The 16,324-nt window shown below is 43.9% G+C and overlaps 1 protein-coding gene across 2 annotated transcripts in view; it reads left to right on the plus strand.

Moving 5' to 3' along the window:
- The first annotated feature begins 3,133 nt into the window (after positions 1–3,133).
- PARVA (parvin alpha) overlaps positions 3,134–16,324 on the plus strand; it is a 111,167-nt gene continuing 97,976 nt past the window's right edge. Inside the window, exon 1 of one of the 2 annotated variants that reach the window (XM_006027089.3) lies at positions 3,134–3,226. In XM_006027089.3, the coding sequence (XP_006027151.1) occupies positions 3,169–3,226 (58 nt within the window). In that variant the 5' untranslated portion in view covers positions 3,134–3,168. The remainder of the gene's footprint in view (positions 3,227–16,324) is intronic. The other variant, XM_006027090.3, reaches the window with a different exon arrangement.

A 16,324-nucleotide genomic window follows, 5' to 3' on the forward strand; every position in this document is an offset into this window, starting at 1 on the left:
CCTGTGTGCCAATCTGGTCTGGCCCATGAACTGGCCCTGCACAACTTATTTGGCCTGTGGGGCTGGATAAGTTGGGCACCACTGCTTGTAGTCTGCTCTTACAGGGTGTATACACACATACAAAGTCCACTTAAAGCGACTTAACTAAGTCGACTATGTTGACTTAAGTTAAGCCATGTCAGAGCGTACACACAGCTCCTTGACATGGAGGCAGCCATCTTGTGAGCTAAGTTGACTTAACTAATACGACTCAAGATAATACACCTTGCAGGCGTATTATCTTGTGCTGCTTTTAAGTCGACTCTGCTCCACATAGAGGTGTATGCTCTGACAGTTAAGTTGACCTAAAGTTAAGTTGACTTAACTATCAGAAAATTAGTATGCGTGTATGCACCCATGGTACCCTGTCATGAGGTCTCAAGAGAGCAGGAAATAGCCAGAGCAGAGCTATCCTCAGTGAGTTGAAAATGATTAGAGCTGTGGACACATGACAGGCACACCAGTGTAAGTTATAGTGGTGTATAATTATTACCCCAATTTTAAAAAACCTAATTATATGACAGAGTGGATTTATACCGGTGTAGGGCTGTATCTCATGTGTCCATTCTACTTTTACACTTGGTTAAGGCAGAGTATGCTAGTGTAAATATATATCCATTTTTGCAGGAAGAAAAGAGGTTGATAATTGTTCATTAACTGTTGAAAAAATAATTCCGTAGTTCATTTAAAAGGCCAACACATGGTATATGTGGTTTCAAAACAAATTTCACAAATCTTTTTTCAGTTTAATTATTGTTAGATTTCATACAGTATTTCATGTTTTGTAAGAAAACTTTATACGCAGTATAAAGTTTATACGCAGTATATACATATACTTTATACGCAGTATATACGCAGTATATACATATCTCAGTACACCTGCAAGCATACAACAGGAGGCTGTGATTTTTATTTGATAAGCAACAACACTTAAATATTTTTCAGTGGTTCATTTGAAAGATGAGAGAGGCTGGGCTTCTCCTGTGAAGTCCAGGGGCAACTTTCTTTAGGAATAATACAGGCACATAGTTTTTAATACAGGAAGATACTTTTTTATCAGACTGTAATGTAGTTCTAAGTAAAATATCTTACAGAATTACAAATATGTTTCACCCAACATGGGGCTTATCATCAACACATCTTGCACTCTTGTCAGAGAACAATATTGAGATCATTTGGGATAATGATTGCCATAACTTATTTCTATTATTTAATTCTTTATTAAATTATACATCAACAGGTGCTGTATTTGCCATTCCTATTATTTTGCTTGGGACTGATATCAGCCTAACCTAAATTTATTCAGTTTAAATGTATCCAAATCATCCTGTTTACCCATTTAAAATATTACAACAACATTGGCATTCTCCCTTTCTTCTGTAATTTCCCGATAATTCTGTAATTTATCATAAATGAACAACAACAGTCTGGAGAGTCAGTTATTTTAAAACTCTGTCATGTGAGTTATATAGACTTTCTTGAGTGAAAATGTTTTGATTTAAATTGATTCTTGGTGACTTAATGTGCTAAAACTAAATAATTTGTCATCTTTATATGACGTAGTCTGTCTATTTTCCAAATATAGAATTGAAATATTTATTAATCTTTTCTCCATCATTATAGAAAAAATTGTGTCATTCCTACCTAAAAAGTGATAATTTTTTAGATATCTTATTTTCTAGTAGCATAAGAGTGGTGTTGTAGCCATGCTGGTCCAGAAATTTAGTGAGAGGCAAGAATTTCTTACAGTGATACCTTTTATTGGACTGACTATGTAGTTAAGATAAAATTAGACAAGCTTTTGCATGCAAGACTTTCTTTGTTGTTGCATTCAAAACCTTCTCTAACCTTATTGCAGCTGCATAGTCCATCCAATAAAAGATATCACTCCAAGAAATTCTTGCCTTGCTTATTTTCTATAATCTTGTTGACAATGGATTCTAAATTAATATATTTAGCTTTTTATATCAGTTGCCTGCCTTTTTAAGTTTCTAATTTACATTCATTGTGTTGACTTTTTTTTCCAGTTGTCATGGACTCATTTTTATGTATTCTTAATTTACCCCTAATTTTCATTTATACTAGTCTGTTACATTTTTTCTCTCAATCAAATCTGCTTATAATCAATCTTAGCTTTGAGAATTTGAGAAGCACTGGGCACGTCTACATGTTCGTTAATGCACCATAATTACAGTGCTTAAGTTTAGTACCTGCAATGATAGGTATTAACTTAGTACACTGTAATCGGTGCTACTGTGCATTAGTAGAAATGAACGGTCTTTTAGTGACATTAATGCGCAGTTGACTAACTCTACTGCACATTACTGCATTAACAAGGGATTTTGCCTGCCATGCTAATGCGCAGTAGAATTAGTCGACTGCACTCAAAGCATCTTGTGTAGATGCACCCACTGGTATGTATAATACTGACTGAGACTATATCCAGTTTGCAGAAAAAACAAACAAATAAAACAAAAACCAACCGACCAACAACAAACCAACCCCAACAAAGAAGCCTCAAACTAGATGTAATCATGTTTATAAAAAATATAAACTGATTTTTACTTTTATCTTTGTAAGACGACATGACATTGAATTATCTTCTGTTGGGTATAATGCTTCCTGCATTAGAAAGGCTTTATAAACCCTATAACAGTTTTTCTTTGTTCTTTTTTGTTTTCACTTTCTCTGTCACGAGCAAATTTTTCTCATTCTGGGAATTTGCACGCAGAGCTCTTAAGCATTGTCCTTCCGTCTTTTTCTTGGTTGTCCAAAAGGAATGGCCATCCAAGATATGCTGTCTTTTGTAATCTTAACCATGTAGCCTGTCCATAGTTATCATCAGGATTTCACTGCATTTACTACATGTGGTTTGTCACAGAGCACCGAGGTGCTCTGCTCCTAGAGAGGAGAAACTGCCAGGGAGAGAGAGGCAGAGCCCTGGCATGGCATAACGAGCCCAGCTGAGGGCTGCCGAGGTAACAAGCACAGCTGCGGGTTGCCAGGACAACTAAGGAGAGCCAGCTGCCTGTAGGGGGCAGGGCCTGGCCCTTATAAAGCCCAGGGCTGAGGCCAGGCTGGCAGTTCCCTGCCAGCAGTTAGTGAGGCAGGAGCTCCCTTGGCCAAGAGATGGGTAGAAGCCTGATGGCCAGTACAGCTCACGAGAGCTCCGAAGGTTGGAGTGATGGTAATAAGTTATAGCCAGGTGGCTTACTTTGTAGTGGCTAGGTGCCATAGGCTTTAATTGTAGCCAGGAGGCTTGCAGTATGTTTGGTGGTTGTTTATTACACTGGAGGTTTGGGTGAGGCTGTAGGGGTTGGAGGAGGCCTCATAGGGGGGGCTCACGGTAAAGTGGGGCCCCCAGTGCCAGTGAGGGTGCACTAGACCCGAGGAGGGCGCATTATCCGTATAGGGACCCCAGGGAGTGTGGGGTGCCCTAACGCTAAGAGGGCGCAAGCGCAACCAGTGGGTTGCAGGCGGGGAACAAAGACCCTGGGTTGTGTGCGGGGTACGTAGACCCCAGCCCCAGAGTGGGGCAGCATTGAGAAGCCCAAGGCGGGCACGGCGAGCCCCAAAGAGGGGGAGCGCCATACTGGTCTATTGAGAAGCCCGAGGCGGGCATGGTGAATCCCAAAGAGGGGGAGTGCCATACTGGTCTATTGAGAAGCCCAAGGTGGGCGCGGCGAGCCCCGAAGGTGGGGAGCGCCATATTGGGGAGCCCAGGACGGGCCCGGCGGACGCCAGCAAGGGCGTCACTTGTGGGGTGCATAGATCCCAGCCCTAGAGCAGGGCGATATTGAGGAGCCTGAGAGGGGCCCGACTGAGAAACCCAGGATAGGAGGAATGAGCCCGGTAAAAGGCTAGCACCACGGAAAACCCAAGAGGGGAAGGGTGCTGCGGTGGACCCAGACAGAAAGGGTTAGCAGCACAGCATCCCAGAAGAGGGCAAGGTGCTGCGGTTGCCCCGGGAGGACGGGGAGTAGCAGCGCGGGGAGCCCGTACCAGAGAGGGTAGTAGTGTAGTGGGCCTTAGAGACCGTAGGGCCCGACAGGAAGTCCCAGAGTGGACAAGAGTCCCAGTGAGGGACACTGGGTTAGAGAGAGCCCGGGAAGCGGGCGTGCAGACACACCAACGTCTATTACATCAGCAAGGCTTGGGGTGTGGTATTAGGGGTGGTAGGAGCCATGCGTAGCCCATAAGGCTAGGGTGCTTAGGGAGCACCCATCATACCGGGTGACCACAAGAGTCCGGGAGAACCACAGGAACAGAGGTCCCGAGTAGCCGTGCCCAGGGAGTCATAGGCAGCCTCCCAACCTTATATATAAACAGCAAAGACGTGGCGGGCGAGAATAAGAGGGTGTCTTGGGCCGGCCTTGACATGGAGTGAGGGACCTCGAGGAGATCATGGCCCTCCTAGAGGACCCTGCCGTGACATGGTTCTTATGCATTTTCCTAATATTTTTCCCCATTCATTGTTCTCTCTTACTGGCCTAGAAAGTCATCAATCCTTTACTTTCAATCCTTTGTTTTTCTTCCTTCCTCATAAGTGTCCATCTGTTACACCTATATAAAGTGGTAGACCTTTTAACAGTCCTGTATATTTGAAGCTTAGTCTTTTTTCAGTAGTTGTCTGAAACTAATCACTCTCTGTAGAAAATAGTAGAATTCTCTGTAGAAATAGGCATTTCTTCTGTGCCCCATCCCATGTCTTAATTTTCTCCCTTATCAAACTGTTCCTCTAATTGATACCCCTATTTATTTAAACTATATTTAACTTGTCTGTGGTTATAAGCTGGTAGATAAACTTGTCCAAGATCTTTGCATAGGTGGATTTCATTTGGCTTTATTTCTTCACTGATCTTAAATCTCATTTTCCTTCAACTCTCCATCCAACCTGCATTACCCTATCTTCTTTCATTCCTGTGATAGCCAAATTGATAGGGTATGCTATAAGTTGATGCGGGCCATTTAAACCCACCCCATCTAAGAATTCAGTAATGACTGTAACAGTTTTTCCACAGCTACCTTAAAAAGCACTGAGGATAAGGCATCTTCTTGCTTTAATACTATATTGATGTAAGAGGGTATGGGCACATGTACAGTTGGAGTGGTTGCAAAAGGGAATGTTTCAAAGGGGAGTCCCTGAGGTGGAGGGTGCGGCAGCTATTATGTTCTAACAGTTACAGTGGACAAGTTGGGAGTGATACAACTGGAGCGCAAGTGCTCCAACTTTAACTTAAATCATGCAATGTTAAGTTTGGAGCTAGAGTTTGGAGTTTGCTTCATTTGTATCATTCTCAATTTGTCCACAGTAACTGTTAGAACGTAACAGCTGCTGTGCAGTTCAGAGCAAGTCCCCCGCTTCCCTTTTGAAGTGGCTCCAAATTTATGAGTCCATGCCCAAATACAATAAAGAGTTTGCTTCCTAGTCATATTCTGTTTCTTTTAGTTTCAAATATATATCTTGTAAGAGATTCAAATTCTTCCATTGAGATTTGAAACAATGCTATCATATACCTTCTTAACAACTATAACATCTTATATAGGAGTTCTGATCGCATTTCCATCTTTTTTTAAGATAAATTGAAAATATTACCACATTTACTCAAATGCAAGATTAAAGTGTTTTTTCCCCAAACAGAATGGGGAGCAAGGGGAAGCCCCTCATCTTACATTTGTGTACAAGAAAACCTCATTAAATACATTGCCTATCATTAAACTGCTGCCAAAAGCAGCATGTGCATAGTAATGGAAACCAACTATGAAGCTGATTAACTGCTGCCAACACTGAGCATGACTATAGAATACATGGCCCATATTGGCCTAATGTACTGATGAGAACCTACCACAAATTTTATTATAAACTAGCTTATCACTACAAACTTACAAACTTCTCATATCATATTATAACACACATAAATAACTGCTAATAAACTACATATATTAAATCTTATTTGGACACACCTTCACAAAAACCTAAAACTCCAGTGCTCATAAAAACTTGTTAAAACACCATTCAATCACCCTCTTAAACCAGTGTCCACATAAACGCTCCATAACACCCACCCACTGTTGTTTCAGTTAGAAATGTGTCCATTCCTTTTTTCCTCTACTTCTCTGCTTAGTCTTCTCCAGTGTCTTCACAGTCTCAGTAGACAAAAAACTTCAGTTTGTATAACCCTAGTTTCAAGCACTCTTTCACTGAAAGCTACTCCCTTAAAAGCCCAAAGGTTCCTCGCTTTCCACAAGCTTGTTTTGACAGGTGATCAAATTGATCGTAGTATTGCCTCTCCCGGTCCTTTGGTGCAAGTCCATATAACACCGTCTCCCACGACAGACTTGCTTATCTTTGAACCCTCTCCCACACCCTTTTTGCGTATGTGTACTCTCAAAATATGTGGCCTACCATTTCTTCTCCCCCACACAACTCGGGTGGGCATTGTGACAACCTTGCCAAGTGCCACCTGTATTGGACCTCCTGTGCTGGCAGAATGTTTCTTACAGTAAGCTAAGCTACACTGGCACGTTCCCTGGTCTGCTGTTTGGCTGTCACCACCTTTCACATTTTCTGCACTTGCCCTTCTATGAAGTTCCTCACCGTTGTCATCATGTCTCCCTCTCTTATAGTCTCCATCAATTGCTTATGATGTTTCAGCACCTCCATGCCCAACTTCCCTATCTTGTAAAGCTTTTTAAAACTTTCCACTTGTAATGGTAAATGCGTGACTGCCACACCCATGATTTTGTCAAAGGGCCCTGATACACTCCCTGTCTCCTCAATATTGCATTCACAAAAAAATGGCTGAAACGCGTTGCTTTCCTCTCCTATACTGTTACTGCTCCCCACACTGTGCTTATGTAGTTCACATAAGCAAATAACCCCATGTTTGACAGTCCCCATCCTCCCATCTCTCTCTTCTTGTACAGTTCTGCTCTAGCCAGCTTTTCTCTTTTAGCTTTCAAAAAAAATGCATGTATTTCTCTCTTCACTCTTGCTATCTGCTGCTGTGTCACTGGAACAATTCCAGTGTATAGACTGCTCAGCCTTAATTGCTACTACTCTTCCTGTGAAGGACAACATCCTTCTGGTCCCCAACCCTACTTCCTGCCACACCCTTGCTGTTGCCTTTTCCCATGGTGTCTTGCCTTTCTCTTTTGCAGCATTGGAATCCCTAACACTCTGATTTCTGTTTCCCTTACTTGTAGTCCCAGTTGCTTCAGCTCCCTCCAGTTGCTCACTCCCATTACCTGCTCCCTCCATCCCAGCATACCAACAGCTGCAGTGGACTGGGAAAGCCCCTTGCCTGCTGGAAAGTCCCTTGCCTGCTGCTGTCACCTGCAGCTTCACATAGGCTGTGTTGTCTGGTGGTTCTTGCCACTGCCACCTCCTCCGGCCTACCCCCATGGTCAAAGGCCCTGGCGAGTGGCTCCCAGCAGCAGCTGTGTCCAAATGGTTCGGTGTCTGGACTCTGGCTCCCTGTGCTGCTCCAGGCAGGCAGTTGCGGCTCCTCCCCCACAGTGGGGCAGGGCAGGTGCCAGCCCGGGGCTTTGCACCCCCTAGCCAGGACTAGGTATGTGTTATTGGTTAACAATTAGAGGAGGTTAGATCAGGGGTAAGCAATTGTTTTGGGCGGCGGGCCGCTTAACAAGGTTTGATGAGTTTTCAAGGGCTGCATGGGTTGCCCAGCCCCCTGCTCTGTATCTTGGGACTGTAAGTCCCACCCCTGACCTTTGCCACCGGAAGTCCCTCATCTTGCCAACACCCCCCTCCCACCCTTCCTCCTCTGGAAATGCTCCTTTGGTGGGGGCGCGGTCCCATCTTAGAACCAGAAAAACCCAAAATCATACACTAGAAGTCAAACACTTACTATGAAATATTTTAATTTTATTACAAAATTTTTTTTGTCATGTGTTTGGGTACTGTATATAGAAGTGATTGCATAATAACTCAAAATAAATTCTTAGGCTTTTATATTCTGTGGGGGGGTGGATGTGTGTATGGTGGGGGTGTGTGTGTCTGTATGACGGGTATGTGTTTGTGTGTATGGTGGGGTAGAGGTGTTTGTGTGTGTGTGTGTATGGTAGAGGGTGGGGGGGTGTATGGTGGGTCAATGTAGGCAACACTGCTGTGTGGGTGTGTGGTGTTTGTGGGGTGTGAGGGGAAGGTGGGAGGGGTGTGGGGATCCCTCCCCCACCTTTCCCCCCATGGTGCAACAGCAGGCAGGGGCACTCGGTGGGTGCTGGTGTCTGGTTCCAGCCAGCACTGCACATCACAGAAAGGAGCACAGTCCCCTGCTGGGCTTTGTGTGTCACTGGCGCTCCCCGCACTCATGCGGCGCAAGAGGGAAGCCCCACATGCTGGAGCCATCTGGCTTCCCCACCCCAGCTGCTCCAGCACCTGGGGCTTCTGCCAAGCTCCAGTGCCTGAAGCACCCCCTCCTGCTGCTGCTTCCCCCGGGGTTGTGCACCATGGCAGGGAGTGTGGGAGGGGTCCCCGTACCCCTTCTACCCTCCCTCACACCCTGCCCAGCCAAGCTCTATGCTGCCACCCCACACCCCTGGGCACGGGCTCCATGATGGTGCCAAACCCAGCCCCATGCTCTGTGCTCCCTCCCAGTTGTAGCTCCACCTCTGCCTCCCTGCTTCCCTACTTGCTGCCTGTAGGGAGCAGGATACCAGGGAAGCCTGCAGCAGCAGTGCCACGTGCTGGCGGGGCTGGGCCCTTCTGCCCATGAGAGTGGGTGCGAAGTGTAATCGGGTAAGTTAGGGGTCGGTGTAGGCACCTTTCTCCCACCCTTGTGGGCAGAAGGGCTGGGTGGGGTACAATTTGTTGGTGGGCACTGCAGGCCGGATGAAAGTAGCTGGTGAGCCGGATCCAGTCCGCAGGCTGTGTTTTGCCGATCCCAAGTTAGATGGATAACATTTTAAACGATATTTACATTCCTATTCTCTTCTTTGGAGTGTGTCCAAGATCCTTCTGCTTGATTAAATGCAGCCAACACTGAGTGTGACTATAAAATACAAGGCCCATATTGGGAAATCATACTTATAGGAAACCTTTTTTGGCTCTTAACGCCCCCCCCCACCCCCAAAATGGGTGGGTGTTCCCTCCACAGGGAACTGGCACCAGGCCTGGAAATACTATAATACCAGGCCAGCACTGGGAGGGCAAGAGCCAACCCTGACACCTTCCCCTTGGTACCAAAAACGCTACATTTGATTTTAGCCAGAAAGGCTGAGATGCTGATAGGAACCCACCACAAGGATAACTATATACATAACATATACGGTAGGACCTGTTGAGTGCAGTCCCCCTAATTGTTGACTTTTTCAAGACATAATAAGCTACTACACGGCATACATTCCAACTTCCTCTCTATTCCCACAGCTGAGCTGCACCTTTCTCTCCCATTTCCAGTGATTCCTGTTTCTTCCCCAACCTTAAATGTCTGGCAAACATCACCAAACAGGGCCCCAAACAGTTCTCCCATAATCTCTCTGTCGCCCCCATCTCTCAGCTTGTTGTATGAGAGTAGTGTGGGCCTGCCCTTTGTGAGATAGAGCTGGACCCAGTTGCCCTTTACTTCATTTTCATATAAAATTTTGTAGGACCTTAGGATGCATGACAAGAACACCCAGTTCCAGTCATGAGTGGGGGGTAATTAACACATAGATCCTTTGTGAGGGTATCCGGAGTACACACACAAACTGAGCAGTGCTGAGCTGTGGGGTCACCATGGCTTGAAATACCATTGACTGTGCTGAGGCCCAGCCCAATGAACTATATAGTAAACCATGAGACTTTTGGCTTTGGACTAAAATCATGCTGAGTTTGTGCGATATACAATAAGTATAAATTGCTGCTTAAAATTGTTTATGCAATACCTGTGCTAAAACTTGCAGCAGTTTCAAAACAGGGAAAATGCATCAATCCATAATGAACTCAGTCTATGGCTACCTGTAGTAATTTGCATGTGTTTATTTCAAGGTCAGTGTTTTCAAATTTGTACCTCACTCCCATGTGTTCAGGGAGAGCAGGGTTTGACAGTAAGGAGGGGGGGAAGGGTGAAGAAGACGGGAGGACCAGAGGGCAAAGGGGTTACCTGATCCCCCCCACATCTGTTTTCCCTGATGTAGCAGTGGAGACAGAGAAATTCAAGGCAAACCTCCAAAAATTATATTCTATATCTGAAAAATTATAACAAATTTATAATTTTTCCATATATAGAATCAAATTATTGTGGGGTATCTTATAGTTGAGTAAAAATGGTAGATCCAAAGTTGAGCTATTTTTCCAGAATCTATCTTTTCTAGTCTCTCCTCTGTCTTGGATCTATATGTAAGCAGATATAAAAACAGGATTTTAGAGGCAAGAGATACCACAATATTTTTTTATATTGTTTCTCTCTTTCCCCCCTGCCCCTCCCTTTTCAACACTGGATGTATGACTACATTCTTCTATTCCTCTGGAAATTTTTCACACCTCCAAATTACCAAAACTAGTTTTTTTGTTCCTGTTTTCTGTGTTTTGGTGGAAAAATTAATGGTTCCTGGTACTTTGTTGTTCCTTAGTTTTCTAATTACCTCTTCAAAATGTTGTTCTTCCAAACAGCCTAGCTGTCTGGAAAATGGTGATTTGTTGTTCTCCTTTATGATCGCGCCATTAATGAGCTCATTCAAGTACTCCCTCCAGCTTCCTATAATTGCATTTTTTTTATAAATAAAAGATCCCTTTTTTGGTCCCTTGTCAGACATGTCCCTTGGTGACATCCTCTCTCCTATATATTTTTATTAAATCCAGTAACTGCTGATATACCACAGCATCATCAACCTGGGGCCTGCAGGCCAGATCCGGCCCATGGAGCCAGCTGTTGAAGGTGGGGCTTCTGTGGTGTTTTTGGAGGGTTGCGGGGGGGATGGAGTCGGGGTCTTTTGGCAGTAGGAAGCTTCATCTGTGCAGCTGCCAGGTGGCAGAGAGAAGTGGCAGTAGCTGGATAGTGGTGGCTAGGTTGGGAAGGTCAGCTTGCCTCAGACCAGGTTGAATAATTTCAACTCACAACTCCTGACGACTTACCAGTGCTTGATATAGTATCATGCACCATACAACCTATTCCCATTTCATGCCTTTTAGTCTTTTCTCCATTGCAAGGATTTGCTAACTTGGAGGGATACATTTCCTGGTCCTCTTATCTCCTGTAAGGCTGTGATGTGCACTTGATAATCTCTCAGGTTGCTCTGCCACATGGCTTCAGTTGCTCTGTTCCCACCCTGTATAAGCTCAAAACATTTCATGTTTCGAGTTCACCATCTTTTTTTTTCCATAACTAATGTCTTTTACCACGGTGAATTGTGAAAGCGTATTGATCCTTTACTCAACAGTTATGCTGCTTACAAGTTAAGGGTATTCACCTTATGACCAACTCCTAATGTGCTAACCCTTGGGACTTGTTTCTTAGTCTGTCCTTGATCTCTTGAATTCATTGGTTGGGAAGACCTACTGGCAGCAAAGCTTTCTCTCCTAAATTTGCTGTGCCCGGTGATTTTAATATTCCAGTAATATGAACCCTCCCACCAGATTTCAGTGATATCACCCATGTCAATTTTCTGTCATGGTTTAGCAATTCCAATTACTTCAGTTTATTACTGAGCTTTTGGCATCGATATATAGGCTCCTAAGTCAGACAAGTGCTTTAGAAAATTTCACCGTTTATAATTTCAAGTATATGTGTTATTTTATATCTCTGTATACATCATACTTTTATTTTCATGGCTGTCCTTTTAAGATTATTTTCTTTAGCTCTGCACCGTAAAGACTAGAAATTTAACAGTAGTCTTGAATGATTAAAGAAAATCTATATTTGACCTGTTGTTGGTATCATCTTTATCTAATGCGGGCGGTAACACTTCAAACATTTTTGTATTTTGTACGTTGGTAACTGATATAAATAACATAACATATCATACATATTTGCATGCGATTTCATAACCGTGTCATCAAAAATCCTTTGTTGAGTCAATACAGCACTGAACACTTCAGCAAATTACGACAAAACCAGTGCCAAAATACTCAGCCAAATTGCCATCTGGTAGGCATTTGAAATGTCTTTTGGTAAAGAGCTATGTAGAATGCTTATGAAGCAACAAAAAGATTGATGTAATTCCAAATCAAGCTAAATGATTTATTTTAAATAAATATTCTGAATTTTAGACTACCCATATAAAATGCATTTATAGCGAGACTTTCATTCTTGACAGTAAAGTTTGTGCAAATGTAAAATGACTTTAAAGTTCTTTGCAAGCATGAAAACTATACCTGCTTTAGAGATGAAAATAATAAAAGGCTTGGAAGAGTTAAGTGACTTCTGCCAGGCTGCTCTTTAAGTAAATGACAAAACAAGGAAAATTTCACATCTTTCCAACTACAGAAATACTTCATCGTTTTATAGTTGGTAGGATAGGAAGGGATTTAAGCAGATCATCAAGTCCAACCCCCTGCCATGGGCAGGAAAGGATTCTGGGGTCAAATGACCCTGGCTAGGTGGTTGTCTAGCCTCCTTTTGAAGACCCCAAGGGTACGGGTGAGCACCACTTCCCTTGGAAGTTTGTTCTAGCTTCTAGCCGCCCTGACTCTGAAGTAGTGCCTCCTGATGTCTAGCCTGAATCTACTCTCAGTCAGCTTATGGCTGTTGTTCCTTGTTACAACCGGGATTGATCGGGGGAATGGATTCTCCCATTGCCCGCTGGTCCCTCTTGGCAAGTTTGTAGGCGGCCACCAGATCCCCTCTGTCTTCTTTTGTGGAGGCTGAACAGGTTCAGGTCCCATAGCCTCTCCTCATAGTACCTACCCTGCTGCCCCCTGATCATGCGAGTGGCCCTCCTCTGGACCCTCTCGATGCTGTCCACATCCCTCCTGAAGTGCGGCGCCCAGAACTGGACACAGTACTCCAACTGCGGCCTGACCAATGTCGCATAGAGGGGGAAGATCACCTCCTTGGACCTGCTCGTGATGCATCTATGGATGCATGACAAGGTGCGGTTAGCCTTCCTGACCGTGTCCCCACATTGGCGGCCCATGTTCATCTTGGAATCAATAGTGACTCCAAGATCCTTTTCTGCCTCTGTGCTGACGAGAAGGGAGTTCCCCAGCCTGTAGGTATGCTGCTGGTTCTTCCTCCCCAGGTGCAACACCCTGCACTTGTCCATATTGAAACCCATCCTATTCTCATCCGCCCACCTCTGTAACCTGTCCAGATCTAGTTGTAGCCTGTCCCTCTCTTCTAGAATGCTCACTTCTCCCCACATCTTAGTGTCATCTGTGAACTTGTCAGTCTCTAATGAGGCATGCCAGCACCAAAATCATGAAAATAATCTGCTCCTGCCTAATTGATGAGAACCATTATAATTGGTGATACACATTATAATCTATTTTGGGCACACGTTTGTGCTAGAGTAAGGAAAACTTTATAGGCAAAATATGTTGTCACTAATGAGATTTCTTTTAAAAACAATACTTCACAAAACCTAAATTTGGGGAAGGAAGAGTGTACAACTTACTGACATAAGTTTCTCTGACATATGCACTTGTCCTGCACTCTGTTTGGTGTCAGTGGGCGTGTCTACACGTGCAAATAATGCGGGATTGGTTTATTCTAGCATAGGTTACTCAGAGTAAACTGTCCTGGGTGTGCATCTGCATGTGCTGGGATAGGGAGCAGATTTGGTTCACCTAGCAGCAGACTGCTTCCACTCCCTGCGGCCCTGCACCAGGACCTTGCAACACCCAGGAGGAGCTTTAGGCTCCCCCTGGGTGCTAGCTCAGCAGCTGACAGGGAGCATGTGGCCAGGAGACAGCTATCTCCTGGTGGGACCTGGGACATTGCTCCTTGTCCCCAGGGCTGCCTGCTGCTGGGGTGGGCTGTGCCACTGGAGCCTGGGTGGGGACAATGTCCCCCTGGCCCAGCAGCAGGGAGTTCCCAGCCCCAGCTCCTTGATCACAGGGCTTAGGCTGGGAGATGCTTGTCTCCCAGACCAAGGTCTGTGGTCATGGGGCCCAGGCTGAGAGATGCTTATTTGGGAGCATCTCCCAGCCCAGGCCCCATGGCCGCAGAACTCGGGCTGGGAGATAAGAATCTGCTTGAAGACAATGTCCTACTGCCCCAGCAGCAGGGAGTTCCCAGGCTCTGCTTCCTGATTACAACTGTGGAGCATGAGCTGGGAGATTCTTACATATGAAGAATTTTCTCTTTCCCCGATCACAATCGGAAAGCAGGGCCTGGTAGTTCCATGCTGTTGGAGCAGTGGGACATTGTCTCCACCTGGGCTCCAGTGGTGGAGCCCACCCTGGCAGCAGGCAGCTCCTAGGAGCAATCTCCTGTCCCTGCTGCCCGGCTGACTGGGAGCATATTCACTCCCGGTTGGCCGTCTACACGCCATACTGCACAGTAAGTAATCAAGGGTTAATTGATTACTTGTATTTACAGGTAGCAAATTACTGTGCAGTAGGCATCTACACATGTAAACGGTGACGCTTACTGCACAGTAATTGACTCTAATCTTGAGTAAAGCGCCTCGTGTAGATGTGCCCAGTGTCTCAACACTGTGGGTAGTTTAATGATGGAGAAACAAAGACTGGGGCTAAAAAGGAGTAGTAAAAGGTTTAATATATCCCATACATGCAGTTAGAAGAGGTTATGTCCTTCTGTTCCAGTGGAATAAACACTTTAGTATTATCTGTAAAGCCTATTTGACTAACAGTAGTGCTTTCTACTAGGTAGAAATGTTTTTGTTAGCTCTTCATAATGTTCAGCACTGCTTTCTAGCAAATCTTTATAGTAGCACAAGAGGAGAACAAAATGATCTCTTCCTTTTTTATTTTCTGGTGTATTTCATTATGAGTTTTTCCACAGTGAGTTCAGTAAGGTCACATCTGATTGTTCTTGAATGTTCCTGGCTTGGGCTGATGGACATAAAAATTTCACACCTCATAATAGCCTACCTTAGTAGGGACTCTTTAGAATTGGACCCTGACACACTTATAAATCTGTGATACATTCAGGAAGCAAGAGCAAAGTTCAAAATTGCTTAAATTGCATAGGAGCAGATGGAAAACAGACAGTTTGGTCCCATGAATTGGATGGAGAGCAATTACTGTTCATTGTATGGACTCGGTCAGTTTTTCAATTGATATGACATCAATTTAAGTAATTTGGCCACCCTTCTACCTAGCTTATGTGTTGCTGATGGCGCAAGAGGTAGAATAAATTTCCTTCCAGCTTCCACTTTTGTGACATTTTTTCTCCCTAATTTTTCTGTTTGCTTTTTTGTCTTGTTTTAATTTTGGTGCATGGGGTCAGAGTAACTTGTATTTCTCTTGACTTGTAAGGGAAGCTCATGATAAAGTGTATATTTTAGATTTCTAACTAAAAATTTCCCCAAATCTCACCCTTTGAGTTGGATTGCTAAAAGTAATGAATTTAAAACTAAGAATAAAATAAAAGAAACTTGGCCATAAGAATGCAGTGATGAGAGTGTTTCAGTTATTTCAAATAACCTGAAATGTTTCTCTGTAATAAAATGTCAGTAGCTAAAATACCATACCACATGGCTTATTGAAGGACTGAGAAATGCATCTGATCTGGATATATATCTTGCTATGAAAGAAATATGTTCCTCAGGGTACAAAGAATTTTATCTGCTTTTAATTGAGTCGTTTGCATTACTTTCTATGAACACTCTTGCAAACCTTCTTCAAGCAGAGTAACTCAGTATTGACACAAACAGCTTTTGTACAATCAGTGGAGTTACTTGCATGTATAAGTACTCTTCAGTGTGAGCAAGAGGTGCAGAATTTGACCGCACATTGTAAATTGTATAGAAATATGGGATTGAGGTTTACTCCTCTGTATTTGGCACTAATTGGTGTAATAACTAGGGATTTTAAGCCTTTTTAAAGGTGCCTGTAGGATTTTTGTTTAAAAAGAACAGACAATTGGAAAAGGAATTGATAAATATCAAGGCCACCTAAGTTTGTATGGGAAAGTGGGTAACATTTTATAAAATGAAATATAACTGTATTTTGAGTCTGGGTCTCATTTTCCTGTTATAATTGGAGAATGGTTGTATCTGTAGTATGTTTTATCTCTGGATATTTGAAGTGTGACAGGTACTTTTAACCTGTTCCCTCCTGTGTCCTACCTTTAAATTACACATTGCCTTTTGCTTGTGTAGTCCGGTAGAGAGCCTAGCCCATGGTGGTCCTAGGTGTCAGGTGAAATCTGGTAGCATC

This window comes from Alligator sinensis, unplaced genomic scaffold, assembly GCF_000455745.1.
Source record: "Alligator sinensis unplaced genomic scaffold, ASM45574v1 scaffold352_1, whole genome shotgun sequence".
Taxonomy (NCBI): Eukaryota; Metazoa; Chordata; order Crocodylia; family Alligatoridae; genus Alligator; species Alligator sinensis.